Raw genomic sequence first — 18,927 nt, forward strand, 5'->3', positions numbered from 1 at the left:
TCAGTGTGGAGGCACATAGGACACCTTAATACTGTGTTAGTCTCGACTGCCTGTTGCTACTAGCCTCAGCATCATACTTGACCCCTGTCCTACCTTCTGAGAGCCCAGGTGAAGCTGGGAAATCTTGGTGAATTTTGTAGTTTCCTCCAGAGTTGTCCCTGAACTCCACAGGTAACCAGTCTCCTTACTGGCCCCTTAGGCAGAGACCATCTGCAGAGCCTGCTCAGTGCATGTGCAGTGGTTGCTGTGGTCTCAAGATGCCTGGTGACCACAGCAACCTGCCATGCTTCTGTGGAGAGCTGTTTTGGTGTGTTTGCCACTGTGACTTCTCCACTGCAGTTCTTCCTTGGGTATGTGTCTTTGGGAGGTGCTTGATCCTGGTCTTTGAACTTTCTCCAACTCTTTTTCGCTTTTGCTTGTAGTGTATGTAATTATTCCACATCTGAGTGTTCAAAAAATGGTCTTAGTGAGCTACACACTGCTGTGACCTCTTCATTGTCAGGAACTTACTGTGCTGCATGTGCTCCCAGTATAAGCTACTGCTCTCTGAGGGACCTCAGAACACCTGCAAGCGTGACATTTGTGTCCTTTCGGTGGGAGAGCACTTCGGAGAGGAATCTGTTAAACAGGGTAGCAACAGCGTCCACAAAAAGAACTTGAGTTCCTGTGTAGTTTTAGGTGTTCCCCGACTTCTAAAGCTGGATACTTTCTGAAGACTCTGATTTGGCTACCAAGAAGGTGAGCATAATCATGTTCAGTAGCAAAACTGAGATGCCATCCAGGTAAAAGACCAAATAGGCTGAACATAACAAATGTAAGACCACCAACTGTGTTACTAGGCCTAGATGCTTTCCTCTTGCTAATGGCTTTTTACTGTGCATTTTTTTTTTTCATAGTAATTAGGTTAATAAGAAAAAACTAGAAACTACCTGTTGATCTATCCTGTTACTGCTGATCAGGTTGTCTTCCAAGCCTTCCATTGTGAGTACTGATTTTGTGCAGGGGGCCTGCTAGAAGTATGTGAAATACATTTTATTTTATTTATAGGTCTTGTAAGCAAATGGAATGATATTCACAGCCAGGAGGGTGATTTAAAGCAATTTTCTTTTCAATTTTAGGTCTGAGAAGAGACTAACTGTCCCACCACGGTTTCAGAAGGAGTTGCAAGTTCACCTGTCCCGAAGCTCTTCGATAGATTCAAATGGTATGTTTACACATTAAGAAAATTTTTATTGATTACTCACATTAGATTGGATATCACTTTACGAAAAATCCATCTTAGTACCTGTTTTGAATGAAGATAGATTTGGGTGAGAAACCAAGTTCTGTGAGTAAACCTTCTCATTCTGATTGCCTGGTGCTGGGGAAATGTGTGTGTTTGCTTGTATACTTCTGTCTTTTAGGAAAATCCTTGTGTAGTAAGTGTCAAAGCCAACTGCAAAGCTAGTGTGAGTAGCTTGGAAACAGGGGGAGTATTCTTAACTTCACTGCCTTCACTAACTAGGGATCTGGTATAGGAGCATGAAATCCTGGCTTTCAGGAGCAAGCAGCACGCTAACCTGGCTGTCCAGAAAATACTTGTCTGTGTGCCTGGCTCCCAGCAGTTGTGCAGTTGATGGGTTTGTCAAATGATGGTTGCTTTCTTGGAGACCTGTCAGCCTGATTTGTGAAGTTTTGGGTCTGGTAGCAAGCACTCACCTCCAAAGGGAGGAGAGGAGTAGAGATGAGGGAGCAGGCAAGCTAGTGATGTGAACCTCCAACTGGGATAATGACTGCCTTGCTCCTACACACAATGCATGAAACTGTCCTACGTAGCTGGACAGTTGCTGTCGCTTTCCCTGCTCTGCTGGAGGGCTTTGTTGGGTGCAATAGCACAGAAAGGCTGGGTGCTGGGTTCAGACTTTTCCTCAGGACATACCTTAGAATGAAAGGCAAATCGTTGGTCTGTTTTGTACATCTGTGTGAATTTAGAAGAACATCCTTGGGTGTTTTGCTGTATCTTTGTTGTGTTTGTACTCATAAAGAAATTACCTTGTGTCCCTCTTGGGACACTACCTCAGTGCAGCCTCTCAGCATCAGCGTGTCTGAAGGTTCTGTAATCTCTTCCAGGATCCCTTCAGAAGAAACATTTAGCAATGTCTTATGAAAATAACTACAGTGATTGAAAATACAGCTTCAGGTCAGTTACTAAATGTCTGAGGTTTCCATGGCTCTTTCCAATAGAAAGTGACTGAAACAGCCATGTTGGGTAGGAAAGCCACATTTTAGAGTTGATGTTATGCTTGCAGTTCCCATGTTTTATTTTTATGTAGGTAGGTAATCATCTGTCTTTCTCTCCACTGATAAGGCTATGTTTACTTCAAGGCTGTGTTTTTGTTTAACAGATAACTTGAATACATCCACTGCGGAGACACATAGTGTTGCCTCTGGCCCTTCTGATGCTCATGTCAGTGAAGTTCAAAGTCGTGTTAAGGAGATTCTGAGCAAGTGCAGCAGTGGTGTCTGGGTGTCAAAGATGCCACAGATCTACCGGGAAATGTACTGGGAGGAGCTCAGCACAACAGTGCTCCGTCAGCTTGAGAACTGGCCTCATGTGTGCACAGTAAGTGTTGAAAGTCATTTTTGTGGAAGATACCAGTACCCTACATATTTCTGAGTGTTCACTTAGCAAATATTATTTTATATGTAGTCCTGCATTTCCTTTCACGATCTGTAGTAGTGAAGGAAAGAAAAAGAAAAAAGAAGAAAGAAGAACACACACGCACACCCCAATTGTAACTATGCCTTTGAAACAACACCCAGAAAATCACGGCTGGCTGGACTAGCATTGTTTTGGAGAAGGAAGGTCAGCCTCTGCAGCCTCCTGAAGCAAGTGCTCCAGGTTGCTGAGTTGCCACCTTTAACTGACTCCAACACTGACAACCCAAACAGCAGCTGATGACACTTGCTCTTCATGCCATGTGGAGTCTTTTCCCCATTGCATTTTATGCTTTTCCTTGGTGGTAGGTTTATCTCCTCTTAAATCTATAAGCTACCAGCAAATCCTGTGTAAATAGTCTTAGGTCTATCTGTAGTTATTATCTTTCTTTAGACTTTTCCACAGGTCTTTCTCACATCTTAAGTCAAGGCTGTGGAATTTTGCTGTATACGTTAGGCTTATGATACAATAATACATGAAAATGAAATGTGATGGTGTTGTGGAGGAGAGATTCAGCTCAACCCCTTCCTGTCCATCATCGCCCTCCCCCCCCCCCCCCCCCCCCCCCCCATGTCTGTTACCTCTTGCTCACCAGGGGTGTCTTTGTCCTTCGTATTAAAAGCTAGTATCAGGCTGAGCCTCCACTTACAGGTCTGCCATGTGAGTTGCCATCACCACTGAGTCTTCAATTGCTGTCCTTTTATTTCTTCTTCTGCACTTATGGTTCACTTAGGGTATAATGCAACTTCGCATCAAGGTTTGTTTAGCTTTTACTTTAACAGGCCAGTCATATCAATAAACATTTCCAACTTCATCAACCTCTGTCAAACTCTGGCACCAAAAGGCTATTGAAGTAATGAGAATAGCTGTCTGCTTGAAGTGACTTTTCATGTACATACTACTAAGTATTTTCTCCTGTAATAACTTTACATGCAAAAAAAAAAAGTTTCACTGAGATTAAATAATTGCCCTTCAGGAATAACACCATTTACATGTGTGTATGGTGTTCTAACACACATATAAAATGCAGACAGCAACAATTTGTTTTGATGGTTGATGATTGGTTCCTGTGTTATCCATAGAGCAAGCTGATATGTTTTGAGTTACTTAATTCATGTAGCAAATTTTAGTCTTTTTTGTAGCTAATGTTCCAAACAAATGTTACTGTTCATCTAGGATCCTCAGCCTGTGTTCATTGTCTATTTGCTTGTTGTCTGTTGAGTCTATCTCTTCTTTCTAGCAAGTAAATAAAGTCATGTTAGTGTAAATAAGCAGTCATTAGATCTGTGGAAACATTGTGATACAACAGGCACAGTACAACAGCAATTGGAGCTGTCAAGTTGTCTTGGCACAGTCAGTCTTATTGTAGAGAACTGTTAAAGAGCCTGTAAAGCCTGTCTCACTCCACTGACTTATGTAAACCATTGTCATGGCTCTGGCATGGAGAAGTTTGAACTGGGACCCAGGCCTTCTCGTATGAAGGCCACCATACATCTCTTAAATATAATCAGTGTTTATTCCTGGTTTAAACAAGTTGTCTGCAGGTATACAGCTCTCTAGATCCTTTGAAATGCCAGAGGGCAGACTGTACTCTAGAGTATTAGTAAAGGTGCTTCTGTGACTAATTTCTGAGTTATTTCTGCCTTGTTGGGTACTTATGCTGGGAGTATTCGACAGCCTCAGAAGAACAGGAAAAAATGCCTGATGTTTCTCTCAGTACCTTCTTAAAGAGACAGCACATTCTTATTGAATGCATACTGATCAATAGTACCTTAGTTACAAACTAGCAGACAATAAACCTTGTAATACGCTTTCAGCATCTCCCAAGCTCATCATTTGAGGACTCTACTGTGGACAGTGTCACTTCTGAATAACTCACATCCCTTAAACTTTTCTCTGAAAGGAAGTAACTTCATTTTTGACTTCTTGGAAATAATGATTTCTGTGTTTAAGTTACACTGCCAGTAATGGAAACTTTTCCTATCTAGTGAGCTGAAGTCTCCAAAAATCACTGTAAAGTTGCAGGTTGATGATCTTGTTTTCAGTCTTTGCTTTTTAGGCAAGAGGACCTACTACAAAGAATTGAGGCTGACCTTGTTCTCCATCGGTCTGTTACCTCTTTTCTTTAGGTTGGCTTGCTTGAGCATCTTGCTCGTAGCAACATATTTTGCACAGCTAAATGCAAAAATACAAAGTAATTATGTAGTGGCTAGCACTCACAGATTATAGCCAAGCCTTAATAAGCAACTGGGCTGAGAATATATATGCTCACCATCCTTATATAATACCCCAAAAGTCTTTGCTGTCCAGACAGGCTTCAGTCAGGAGAAGAGTCTGCCTCAACAGCTCTGTTGGTGAGATCTGGAATGTTGTCGAATTGTCTGCTTCTGTCTCCAGCAAGACTAATGCTTTGAAAAAAGTGATCTCTGGTGGTGACCCTCCCACCTTCATTTTTTTCTACGAGAAACTTACACCTTTTGGTTTGAATTACTTTGTCATGCATCTTTGAGCTGTTACTGATCCCCATTTTAACCATCCTATCCCTGTCTCGTTTCTTATCTTTCTACAGATTTTTCTCAGAAGTCTTTCTCAGAACTGAACAATTTTTTTTAGAATTCTGAGCCAAAGTTATGTAACTCTGCTGTGTTTGGGCTCAGCCTTGAATCCTTGGGATGCAGGCAGCTGAACCCCTGAGAGAAAGGGAACATTACAGCAGAGGAATGAGAATGAGAGGGATGCAGACTTGTAAACAAACACGTTTTTTTTTTCTTTTCTTTTTTTTCTTCATCTGAAGTCACAAATAACCCCAAAGTAATAATAAATTTACTTTTCATAGAATCATAGAATCATTTAGGTTGGAAAAGACCCTTGGGATCATCGAGTCCAACCATCAGCCCTACTCTACAAAGTTCTCCCCTACACCATATCCCCCAGCATCTCATCTAAACAACCCTTAAACACATCCAGGGATGGTGACTCCACCACCTCCCTGGGCAGCCTATTCCACTGTCTGACCACTCTTTCTGTGAAAAATTTTTTCTTAATGTCCAGTCTAAACTTCCCCAGTTGGAGTTTAAAGCCGTTCCCCCTTGTTCTGTCACTAATCACCTGTGAGAAGAGACCAGCACCAACCTCTCTACAATGTCCTTTCAGGTAGTTGTAGAGAGTGATGAGGTCTCCCCTCAGCCTTCTGTTCCTCAAACTGAACAGTCCCAGCTCCTTCAATCGCTCCTCATAAGATTTGTTCTCCAGGCCCTTCACCAGCTTCGTTGCCCTCCTCTGCACTTGCTCCAGCACCTCGATATCTCTCTCATGTCCAAAACTGGACACAATATCAAGGTGTGGCCTCACCAGTGCAGAATACAGGGGGACTATCACCTCCCTACTTCTGCTGGTCACACTATTTCTAATACAATCCAGGATGCCGTTGTCTTTCTTGCCCACCTGGGCATACTGCTGGCTCATGTTCAGGTGCTTGTCAGTTAGAACCCCCAGATCCTTCTCTTCCAAACAGCTCTTCAGCCACACCTCCCCAAGCCTGTAGCCATTCATGGGGTTGTTGTGACCCAAGTGCAGGACCTGGCACTTGGCCTTGTTGAAGCTCATCCCATTAACGTTGGCCCACCGATCCAATCTATCCAAGCCTCTCTGTAGAGCCTCCCTATCTTCATGCAGATCAACACTCCCGCTTAACTTGGTGTCATCTGCAAATTTACTGATAATGCACTCTATGCCCTTATCAAGATGATCAATAAAGATGTTGAACAGAAATGGTCCCAACACCGAGCCCTGAGGAACACCACTTGTGACCGGCCACCAGCTGGATTTAGCTCCATTGACCACCACTCTCTGGGACCGTCCAGCCAGCCAGTGCTTGACCCAGCAGACAGTACGCTCATCCAGGCCATGGGCAGCCAGTTTTTCTATGAGAATCCTGTGGGGAACTGTGTTGAATGCTTTTCGAAAATCCAGGTAGATAATATCCACAGCTTTTCCCTCGTCCAATAGTCGGGTCATTTTGGTACTGGCAACATGTCTGGTGGTTCCCTTTGCAGCCTAATTATAAACCCCCTTACTGATTGAGATGTATGTTTAAAAGACTTGCTTGCACATACTCAGCTCTCCTCAATTACTTGAACTCTGTAAGTGATTCAGGAGATGGCTATTCACATATGGCAGTTCAAGAGAAGACAAAATTCCTACATCTTTTCTCAAAACATTTGCTTGAATTTCCAGAGTTCTTTTCCAAAAGCTTTTAGAGAATTAAGCAGTCCTAGGACATTAGCAATGTGTAATTGGTTAAAAGATTGGAAATGTAGCAAGGATGAAATGGTTGATCTTCAGAAAGGGAGGAAGTCATGGTGGGATTCCACAGGGCGGATGCTTGGACAGATACTCATCAGGATTGTAATAAGTGAGTTGGTAAAGGGTGTGAATACAAGTTGAACTGGCTAATGATACAGGTTTGTTCGGGGTTATAAAGACCAGGGATCTCTGAAGAAGTATGGAACTTCCTAATACCAGGTTGCTGGCCCATAAAAGTGCAACTGAGGCTTAACTAGAGCAGGGGACAGGAAGGACTCTACATTAATAAAATGTTTTCTTCTGTGTGGACTGTTAAGCTTGACAAAAGAGATCTTGGCATTTATAATAACCATGTTGGCTAAGTACAAAAGAATGCAAGTGATAAGTACTTGAAAATGAATAGAGTAGAAAAGAGTATTTCAGTTGGAAGGGACCCATTGACAATCATCTAGTCCAAGTGCCTGACCACTTGAGGTCTGACCAAAAGTTAAAGCATGTTATTAAGGGCATTGTTTAAGTGCCTTTCAAACACTGACAGACAGAGGCCATCAACCATCTCTCTAGGAAGCCTGTTCCAGTGTTTGACCACCCTCTCAATAAAGAAATGCTTCCTAATGTGAAGTCTGAACCTCCCCTGATACTGTCCTTCTCTATTCACACATGACAAGACTAGGAGGGCATCTTTCCTAGTTGGATCACTCAGTGCTTGTGAGAAGAAGTTACCTTCCACAAACTTCAAGAATTTCCCAGGCCTGCTCATCACAGCAGTATGGTATTCCCAGCTGACATCTGGGAAATTGAAATCTCCCATAAGGACAAGGGCTTCTCATCCAGAGATTTCTCCTAATTGCATGTAGAATAACTCAACTGTGCTTACATCCTGGCTGGGTGATTGGTAGTAGACACCCACTACACCATCTCCTTTGTTTTCCATCCTCACCCAGAGGCTCTCAACCACATCATCACTAACTGTAAGAGCTGTACAGTCAAACTTCTCTCTTACCTATAGTGCAGCTCCTCCACCTCACCTGTCCTGACTGTCCTTCCTGAACAGCCTGTAGCTCTCCATCCCAGCACTTCATCTGTGGGACTCTGTTGTGGTTTAAACCTGGCTGGCAGCCAAGGACAGACTCATTCCAGCAAGTCTTGCTAATACCAATGACATAACTGTGGGAAATGACCAAGGCTTCCAGTTCATCCTGTTTGTTTTTCATACTGCATGTATTGGTGTACGAGCATTTCAGATATGCTCCTGGGCCCTCCTTGCTCCCTGGAGGAGTGTAGATGTTCCCACTAGCTTGCCACCCTCAGATGATGCCATGGCAACTCTTGGCTTACTTAGAGCTCTCCTGTTGACATACCCTTCCCCCAGTGATTCTAGTTTAAAGCCCTCTCAGCCAGTCCTGCCAGCTTACGACCAAATATGTGTTTCCCCCATTGGGACAGATGGATTCCATCAGGCCCCATCATACCTTGTGCCTCAGAGGTTCTTCCATGGTTATAAAACCTAAAGTTTTGGTGGACACACCAGTCCTGGAGCCAGGTGTTTAAATCTTGGGCTCATGTGTTTCTTCCAAAGTTTCTCCCCATTACTGGGAGGATTGAGGAAAATACTACCTGTGCTCCTGAATTTTTAGTTTTCTTCCCAGGGCCCTGAAATCTGTTTTGATTGACTTTAGACTTTTTGTTGCAACATCATTAGTACCCACCTAAAAGAGCAGGAGCAGATAATAGTCTCAAAGCTGTACTAAGCTATTCAGTTGTCTGGTGACATCTCCTAATTTGGGCCCCAGGGAGGCAGCAGACTTCCCTGAAAAGATGGTCTGGTCTCTATTCTTATGAATAGAGGACAAAATAGCAAACACTGTACCACTGGGAAAACATGGTGTGTAAGCACATGTCAAAATCAGATGTGTTTCTCCCATCTCTACCCAGAAAATGCACAAAGAACTCACTGAGAGATCAAGCAGAGTGAAAGGGTGATTCAGAAAGGTGACGGGTAAGGATAGGTTATGTGTTCTGTACGAGCCACAATTAAGTTGGATGATTTAGGTGGGGAAAGATGGGAGATATGGGCTATAAAATAATAAGAGACCTGAAGAAGGTAAATGGGGAATGATCATCATCTTGAATTCAAAAGCAACTGAATACATTCACTGATGAATGCACGATCCCTGGCCTCAGTTGTCATGAACTACTTCATTCTAAAGAAAGTCACTAACTGATAGTGCTTGAACTGAGAAGTATCCAAAATGAGAGGAAGAGGTATCACTACGTTTGTCCTATCCCCTATGCTTTTTCCTAGGCAGCTGCTGTTGTCAGAGAGGATGTCAGGCTAGGCACATCTTTGTTCTGACCCAGAACAGCTCATCCAATGCAATGATTCAATCTGCCTGTATGTAATTATTCCACAGCTAATCCTTTCCATCCAGTGTTGGTGCTGGCTTCTTTCTAGTAGTGGCCTTTTTTCATGCTCATATGTCAACCTGAGAAGATAACAAAATATGTCAGTCCCCTGTGTTTGTCAGGTGAAGCTGTCTTCTATCATCTTTTTCTCTACTTGTCTTCCCAAATTCATTCTTGCAATTAAAAGAAAGATCAAATAGTAGGCAGCCACCTTTTAAATGGCAGAAAGAAGGGATGCATGATTCTAGACTTGCTTCTAGAATTTCCTTAGGGAAATGGGTCCCTTAGTCTTTCTGTTTGGTTTCTTAAGGAACTGGTAGAAAAATAACACTAGCATTCTGAATTTGGAAATTCCAATTGTGCTGGAAGAGATATACTTGGTTTTCAACAGTTCTAGAAAAAAAAATGTTCTTTTTCGTAAAACATCCTACTGGCTCTGGCTACCTATCAGTTTAACCATTAATCTGTAGTTATCAGAGGCCAGTTTCATCTCCAGTAATCTACCATTCCTCAGTCAGTTGTGTCACTGCTTTTTAATAAGCATGTGGCTAAATAATATGTAATACCTGAGCATATTCTTTAGTGCACTTAAGCACTTTGGTATTGTATTGGCTGATACTGTGTGAAAATGCTTCTCAGACTGAAGAATATTTGTCTGGCTATTTATTCTGAGGAGGAGGTTTTACAAAAGTACAGGAAAGCTTGGTGTTCTTCACTTCATCTCCTGGATGTCTGGGATGGTGCTGGGCAGGTCCCAAAGGCTGGCTGTCTCCTTGAGGATATATAATTGGAAAAGATCAGAGAAAAGAATGGGAAAATTGGCGTGGTTTTTCTTTGGTGGGTTTTGGGTGTTTGTAGTTGGTCTTTTGGGGTTTTTTTAAGTAGTTGTTACAAGTTGAAGTTCGTCATTACAAACAGGAAGGTAGAAGATACTTTTAGACAAAAATGGAACTTGCATATGTTGCCTAGTTGACAGGCAGGATATTTTGGGTTTGTTTGGGGTTTTTTTAACAGCATCTAGTTCTCAGAATATTCTTCATCTTTTACATTTTATAGACGTTGTGACTGTTTGCAGAAAGTGAAACTAAAGGCTTAGGAAGATGGCAGCATCAACTGGTAGACAGACTGACAGAAACAGGATTAGGGCTGTTGTTTCCTGAATCTCTGTTCCTGGGTGGTATCCCCACCTTAATGAACCAGATACTACATACTACTACATCTGGCAGCTGAGTTTTTACTGTAGTGTTCAGAGTGAATTAAACAGGTCTGCTCGGAGAAGAGGAGGATTGCCATAGTAACCAGTTCTATTCCTTGAGCAACTTTGGTTCTGTCAAGTTTTTACTCTCAAGGAAGGAATTTCTATACCATGATTAAGCAGTGTGAAACAAAACTTATCATTCCAAACAGAGAAATGGACTTGAGAGAATAAAAAATTCAGCTCTAATTATACGTAATAGATAATGTGTTCTTATGAGCTATGTACTTTCCACACAGAGGAGACAGTGCAGTGGGCTAGCACGGCTGGTGGTATGTATGAATGAAAACTTGCACAGTTTTACACATGCCCTATGAACTGTCTTCTGCAGATGAGCTCTAGCATTATGATAGTTAGCTTTCTTTTGCCATGCTCATTGAATAAATCAGTGTTTGGTCTGACAGTTTGCTTTAGTGGGTATCTCAGTACTAGACACAGCCACTAGCCGTTTAGAATGGAGGTCAGTGAACGGAAAACATGTGCTGCCTTAACATCTTAACTAGATGTGTTGTATATAGTACAACACAGGCCAAAATACAGTTGGTATCAGCCTCACTGAAAAGATGGTGTCATAGTATGTGTAGAAATGAGCCAGTTGAGGACACCAAGGTCCAGAATAACTTTGCTGTCCAAACACAGTGCTGGAACAGGCTGTAACTTAATGTTGCTGAAGCTCAGTCTTACTGATGAGTGGTTAGACAACATGATGAACCACCAAATGAAGTAGACTCCGTTTGACAGCACCTTTCCTTGTTCCTGCAACTCCTTGTTTGTTAAATCTTGCACTTCTCTGACCCCTTAGGAAGACTTCACTGCATTATGAGGTAAAAATTAGTGCAGCCAAAAAGAACAGCTGACAAAGGTGTCAGCTGATCTTGAGTGCTGGCATAAGGATGTGAGGAATAAGGGCAGCCTTCAACAGTACGGAGTTGTTAGAGTGGCTCAGGTGGCTTATTGCATCACAGAGTTTCACTTGTAACTGTGTGTTTTCAGAAGTCAGAGTCTCAAAAGCACAAGGAACTGTGGAGAATAATTATCTTCACTGTGATGTGCAAGGTAATGAAGTGGGAGGGCAAAGAAGATGGGCAGAAGGGGGCAACCTAAAGACACTCCTGAACTCTGCAGAGTTTACCACCCCAGCCCTGAGCACTAGCTGAACGTGAACAAGGAATATCTTGGCAATGAGGATCCTTTAGTTTAACAACAAAAGAAAATACAAAATTATGCCCAGTATGACTTGTATTTTATCATTTTGATTAAGTACAGAAGTAATGACTACCAGAAATAGAAAGGTTTCAGAGTCATTGTAGCATCTGAAAATTTTCACTTCAGTTGAAGGACTGAAAGTATCTTCTGTATTTGCCATGAAGAATCCACCAAAATTTTTTGTTGTCATTGCCAGTCTGAATATCATAAGTGATCTCTTCTGGGCCCGCTTAATGAAACTGGCAAACCTGTCAGGGTTAGTAACTGAAAAGGCTATTAAATCGAAAACATTTCAAAATTATTTTGTTTTCCCTAGTATTGTAAGAGGCCTGTGATTTTTCTGAAGGTAGTTCTTACATCCTGAAAACTGAAATTCATTTGAAAGTCATGATCATAGAATCATAGAATGGTTTGGGTTGGAAGGGACCTTAAAAGATCATCTAGTTCCAACCCCCTGCCATGGGCAGGGACACCTTCCACTAGACCAGGTTGCTCAGAGCCCTGTCCAACCTGGCCTTGAACACTGCCAGGGAGGGGGCAGCCGCAACTTCTCTGGGCAACCTGTGCCAGTGCCTCACTACCCTCTCAGTGAAGAATTTCTTTCTTACATCTAATCTAAATCTACCCTCTTTCAGTTTAAAACTGTTACCCCCCTTCCTATCATACACTCCCTGATAAAGAGTCCCTCCCCACCTTTCCTGTAGCCCCCTTTAAGTACTGGAAGGCCTCTATAAGGTCTCCCTGGAGCCTTCTCTTCTCCAGGCTGAACAACCCCAACTCTCTCAGCCTGTCCTCACAAGGGAGGTGCTCCAGGCCCCTGATCATCTTTGTGGCCTCCTCTGGACCCGCTCCAACAGGTCCACGTCCTTCTTATGTTGGGGGGCCCCAGAGCTGAATGCAGCACTGCAGGTGGGGTGTCACAAGAGCAGAGTAGAGGGGGAGAATCCCTTCCCTCAACCTGCTGGTCACACTTCTCTTGATGCAGCCCAGGATGCAGTTGGCTTTCTGGGCTGCAAGCAAACATTGCCAGCTCATGTCCATCTTTTCATCCACCAATACCCCCAAGTACTTCTCCACAGGGCTGTTCTCAATCCACACACAAAGCCTGTATTTGTGCTTGAGATTGCCCTGACCCATGGGCAGGACCTTGCACTTGGCCTTGTTGAACTTCATGAAGTTTGGGCATCTCTCAAACCTGTCCAGGTCCCTCTGGATGGCATCCCTTGCCTCCAGCGTGTCGACCCCACCTCACAAGTTGGTGTCGTTGGCAAACTTAGAAGAACTGAGTCAGTTCGTCTATCATTGCATAAACTTTTCACAGAATCATGGAATCACTGAGGTTGGAAAGGACCTCTTGAAATTATCTAATGCAACTCCCCTGCTCAAGCAGGGTCACCATGAGCAGTTTGCACAGGACTGTATATGGTCATGTATTAATAACAGATACTTTACAGCCTTTCTGGGCAACATTTTACAGTCCTGCTCCCGTACTGTTCCAACTTCCCAGTTGACATGAAGTTTGGCTGAAGACAAGCATTTAATGTGTCCTTTTGGCATTTACGGTAAGCAGTTAGGTGTCGTAGCTTCCCATGCAAAACAATTTATTGCATGTTGGACTAGAAGCTGTAAAAGCTGGAGTGGATCCCAAGGATAAGCTATAACTGGATGATGTAAAGGGCTTCTACAGCCTTGTAAGGAAAAGCTCTTGTCATGGTTTAATCCCAGTCAGCAACTAAGCCCCACACAGTCACTTGCTCAGTGTCCCCTGGTGGGATGGGGAAGAGAATTGGAAGGGTAAAAGAGAGAAAACTCATGGGTTGAGATGAAGACAGTTTAATAGGTAAAGCAAAAGCCGTGCACGCAAGTAAAGCGAAACAAGGAATTCATTCACCGCTCCCCATTGGCAGGTGTTCAACCTCCGCAGGAAAGCAGGGCTCCATCATATGTAATGGTTACTTGGGAGGACAAACACCATCACTCCAAATGTCCTCCCTTTCTTCTTCTTCCCCCAGTTTTTATTGCTGAGCATGACATCATATGGTATTGAATATCCCCTTGGTCAGCTGGGGTCAGCTGTCCCGGCTGTGTCCCCTCCCAGCTCCTTGTGTACCCCCAGCCTCCTCGCTAGTGGGGTGATGTGAGAAGCAGAAAAGACCTTGATGCTGTGTGAGCGCTGCTCAGCTGTAATGAAAACATCCCTGTGTTGTCAACACTGTTTTCAGGAAAATCCAAAGCATAGCCCTGTACTAGCTACTTTGAAGAAAATTAACTCTATCCCAGCCAAAACCAGCACATTCTACACCCCTTATTCCATACCATTTATGTCATGCTCAGGTCCCAAACTATCCAGTACAACCTCATTAACCACCACCCCACTTTCCATCTTTTGATATAATACAGATATCATTCCCTTAGTCTATGGGTCATACCCCTGTAAAATGTCCATAAAATGCCCATAAGATGTCTACAAATCTCCACAAAATGTCCACTGAGTTAATTCAGTCCATGACTTTGGGCTCCAACTGTTACAGTGGCCACTCAGGGACAAGAGAGGTGGTGTGTTTCATGGAGTTGCTGGGCACCAAAGCCAACTCAGGTTGGGTCACTGCTGCACTTGCACTTCTTCTTGTAAGGCTTGTTCTCCATTGGTTCAGGTGATTCCTGCTATAGTAATTCCTATAACATGCAACTCAGATCCCGGGTTACAACAATTTAAAGGTTGTATTACATTACAAACATTACAATCTCTGCCCCTGGTCCCTTTGGGCCAGGTCACAGGGTTTAACATTGCAGTGAACTCCTCCACTTGCTCCTAGCCTGGCTGGCAACAAGGGGCTCCTGCTATAGTAATTCCCATAATATGCAGCTCAAATCCTGGGTTACAACAATTTAAAGGTATTTCCATACAATCTGCACCCCTGGTGCCTTTGGACCAGACCATTGGATTTAACATTGCAATGAACTCCTCCCCTTGCCCCTGCTCCAGTTTGGACTTATCCACAGACTGCAGTCCCTTAGGGTTGTACCTGCTCCAAGTGGAGCCTTATCTATGAGCCACAGTCTCTTCAGGGGTATACATGCTGTGGCATGGACTTAACCACAGCCACAGTCACTTTGAGGGGCACCTGTTCCAGCGGGTGGGGGCTTATCCATGGGCTGCAATGCCTTCAGAGGTATCCCTGCTCCAACATGACCCTACCCATGGCTGCAGTCCCTCTGGGGCTGTACCTGCTCTGTCATGAGCTTATCCATGGCCCCATGCTTTGAGATGCTCCAGCATGACCTCATGCACGGCCACTGATGCTTCAGGGTGTACCTGCTGCAGCATGGACTTATCTACAACCACAGATGCTTTGAGGTGTACCTTCTCCAACATAGACTTATCTTTGGGCCACAATCCCTTCAGAGGTATACCTGCTGCAGCACAGGCATAACCGTGACTACAGATGCTTCAAGGTGTACCTGCTCTGATGTGGACTTATTCACGGCCACAGACACTTTGGGGTGTCCTGCTCCCATGGGGACTCATCCCCAGCTCGCAGACACTTTGACTCGAGTTCCCACTGGAGTTCCAGCCTGTTCGGTACAGGCAGCAGAGAAGCAGCAGTGATGCCCTGGCTGTCTGCCACCCCAGACACATGGCCATTACTGTTATCAAAATGTTCCAAGGCACAGCAGAGCAAGATGTGCATTACATGTATAAGATATGCATTACAGCAAGCAGCCACTAACAAGTATTAGACTTGTTATACAGTAAGGCAAGCAAGCCCCATGGCAAGCACAGGAGCTTGGCAATTAAGAGCTAAACAGCAATAACAGTTATAAATTCAATATCTGGCACATTCCAATCAAATCTGCCCTTATCTCGAACTCTTTGAGCCCCGTGTTGCACGCCAAAAAGGACTTTTGTGGTTTAACTCCAGCTGGCAACTACGAACTCCACAGTCACTTGCTTACTCCCCCCCGGTGGGATGGGAAAGGGAATCAGAAGGGTAAAAGTTGTGGTTTGAGTTTAATAAGACAGTTTAATAAATAAAGCAAAAGATGCGTGCCCAAGCAAAGCGAAACAAGGAATTCATTCAGTGCTTCCCATCAGCAGCAGGTGTTCAGCCATCCCCAGGAAAGCAGAGCTCCGTCACGTGGAATGGTTGCTTGGGAAGACAAACACGATCACTCCAAATGTCCCCCCTTTCTTCTTCTTCCCCCAGTTTTTATTGCTGAGCATGACATCATTTGGTATTGAATATCCCCTTGGTCAGCTGTCCCGGCTGTGTCCCCTCCCAGCTCCTTGTGTACCCCCAGCCTCCTCGCTAGTGGGGTGATGTGAGAAGCAGAAAAGACCTTGATGCTGTGTGAGCGCTGCTCAGCTGTAATGAAAACATCCCTGTGTTGTCAACACTGTTTTCAGGAAAATCCAAAGCATAGCCCTGTACTAGCTACTTTGAAGAAAATTAACTCTATCACAGCCAAAACCAGCACAACTCTTTACTGTGTCTGATGCCACCCTGTGCAGTGGGGATCTTCAGCCTTTCAAGAACATTGCACAAGTCTGGGTTTTTTCCCCAGTATTGGTTACTTTGCATGCATATTCAACAGCTTGGTAGCTTAAACTGTTGCTTTCAGAGGCAGCTACTTGGAAGAGCAGGGAGGAATAGATGTCAGTGTTGAAGCAGCATCTCACCATTGCCTAGGGAGAGCTGTACTGTAGAATGATAGGAGAAAACAGTGGAACCTGGAGTTGTAGTGCCGCCTCCAGAGAAAAGATGTTGTCAGCCAAGTGTATGGATGCAAGTTACTGCTGATCAAGGCCAGGAATACCTTCCTCACTGCTTTGAGCTCCAGCTTGCTGGGAGTTGAACTTCATGTACTATTGAGGAAAGTCAGGTAGATGAGCGCTGCCTTCACATTAAAGCATTTGTCTAAGATGCCTCTCAGCAAAACATGTCTGTGTGCAGTCTGTGGTACATGTGCCATGGTAGCTAGGTTCTGTGTTGCAGATTGAAATCAGATCTGGAGGAATTCATGCATCTCACTTCTGATGAATTATTCTCACTGGATTAGAGTGATAGTTCTGATCAGTGTATTTTAGAGCAGTCTTTGAGGACCTGTTTGATACCAGGAATCATGGAATCAGACTTTTCCTGTTTGCCACATATGATGAGACTCTGTCATTGACATCAAATGCCAACTTCCACTGTGCATTTCCTTTCCCAGATAAATGGCAGAAAATAGCTGCATATGCTAGTTGTGAATGTAACCTTGAAAGTGAAGGACACTTTCTGTGACTAGAAGCTCTCATTTCAAGGTGTTTTTCTCCACTTCCTTCCTGGAAGGTACTGATGCTCTAGGAGTTTGCCAGTGTATCTGCTCTTTGATCATCACTGTATGCACAATTAAACAAGACTTGGTGTTATCTTGGTCATTCTGGCATTGCAAAGGTGATCCTTTCTTTTGATTATATATGTTAGTGTAGTGGTTTACTTGCATGTTGTCAAGCACACATATACAAAGCTTTTGTCCTAGCAACACATACAGAAGCATGTCTGTCTTCATCCCTTCTGTGTATGTCAGAGGGAATGGACTTGCTCTTCTTTTTCATTCCACTGCCTTAGTTGCAGTGTCAGTATTTATCTTGTGGGTATTTTTTTATTTGAAGCTTTACTATTTTGGGCTCCAGATTTTAATTTTTAAGAGCTCCCTCTGTTATTGAGGCCCAGGGCAAACATGTTTTTCTTCTGTGTAGAATGACTTCAGTCTCTGTTGTCCTGATAATACATTCTGACAGCTGTTGACACTGCTTTGCGCTCTCTAATGGAGGAGTGACAACAGGCATGTTGTGATTGCAAAGCAGCCTTGCAAGCCATGCTAATGGGAAGTACCTTGCAGGCAAATCTATAAACTCAACTGGAAACCAAGTTGAGAAATTTGTGCTAAAGAAAGGGTGGCTGTTTTGAAGTGGTGCTTACAAGTGAAGCTGTTTGTATATAATTAAGAGTTTGTGTAGTGTTGTGTATCCTTGAAGGTGTCTTGGCCATATCACTCTCTGGAGGAGTCTGTTGTATCTTGAACATTAACTTCTAGGCAAGAAATAGTAGCCTGATGATTTCCACCTGAGCTTATTTGTACTGAAGTAAGCTGAAGCAATTTACTGAAATGACATTTTTCTGTCTCTAAATGGTTTGCTCAGTCAGCATCTACAGTCTCTTCAAAACAGAGCTGCAATGCCTAGAAAACCTCAGAGCTATTATTGGAGTTAAGAGGCTTAAAGGTCTCTAAGGATCTTCTCTCTTTAGTCTGCTGCCAGTCTGTAAAGGTTTAATAGTCCTATCAGCTAAAATTTATTCACGTCTGTTGCAGCCCTAGTTAAAAAGAGCTAGCTAAGAGAAATGGTGCGTAAAGGTAGACTTCTGCACCCAGCTTCTTTCAGGATGAACTCCCATACATTTCAGCACAGCCTTCTCAAAAAGATTGTTGTCCTGATAACACCAGATATTTTCTGGAGCTAAAAGTTTCCTTGGCTGGTCATTTAAGCAAATTCCTCAATCTTCTGCATGGACACTTGGGATATTATAAAGTTCTGATTTCAGCAAGGTTTATAAAGTAAATGCTTCCCCTGAGTAGTATCAAGTGATTCAACTACTCAATGTTTTGTTCGTTGATCTGCTTCTGAAAAGGACTTTGGTTGATGTGGACCCAGAAAACTGATGAGAGTTGTTTACTCTGAGGAAGGAACATCAAGGTCTCCACCTTGATACGTAAACCTTAATAACTTCCTTTATTGCAGGAGTTGTTCTTGCTTTGGGAGCAATGTGAAAACAGTGAGAGCTTTTGTCATCTCAATTCTACATAGATATTCCTGCTAAGCTCTGGTTAAGTTGATCTAGGCTGAAATGGCATAGCCTTAGGAAATGGAATTTTATGTGAGTTTGTTTCTACAGTTCTCAAATGGTGTTTTCAAGGTTGTGACTTCAGAGCATGTTTCAGATCATTATTGAACTTAGGAAAGGGTGAAGACATGGACTGGCAAAACAGCTGGGTCTGGAGAGAGGCTATGGAC

At 43.4% G+C, this 18,927-nt stretch overlaps 1 protein-coding gene across 6 annotated transcripts in view; it reads left to right on the plus strand.

Moving 5' to 3' along the window:
- Positions 1-18,927, plus strand: part of TDRD7 (tudor domain containing 7) — a 53,211-nt gene that overhangs the window by 18,024 nt on the left and 16,260 nt on the right. For 5 of the 6 annotated variants that reach the window (XM_074857230.1, XM_074857232.1, XM_074857228.1 and 2 more), the window contains 2 exons: positions 1,119-1,204; positions 2,385-2,602. In XM_074857230.1, coding sequence (XP_074713331.1) covers positions 1,119-1,204; positions 2,385-2,602 — 304 coding nt within the window. Of the gene's footprint in view, positions 1-746; positions 982-1,118; positions 1,205-2,109; positions 2,180-2,384; positions 2,603-18,927 lie in introns of those variants that run through there. The other variant, XM_074857231.1, reaches the window with a different exon arrangement.

The sequence above is a fragment of the Strix uralensis genome, chromosome Z, assembly GCF_047716275.1.
Source record: "Strix uralensis isolate ZFMK-TIS-50842 chromosome Z, bStrUra1, whole genome shotgun sequence".
Taxonomy (NCBI): domain Eukaryota; kingdom Metazoa; phylum Chordata; class Aves; order Strigiformes; family Strigidae; genus Strix; species Strix uralensis.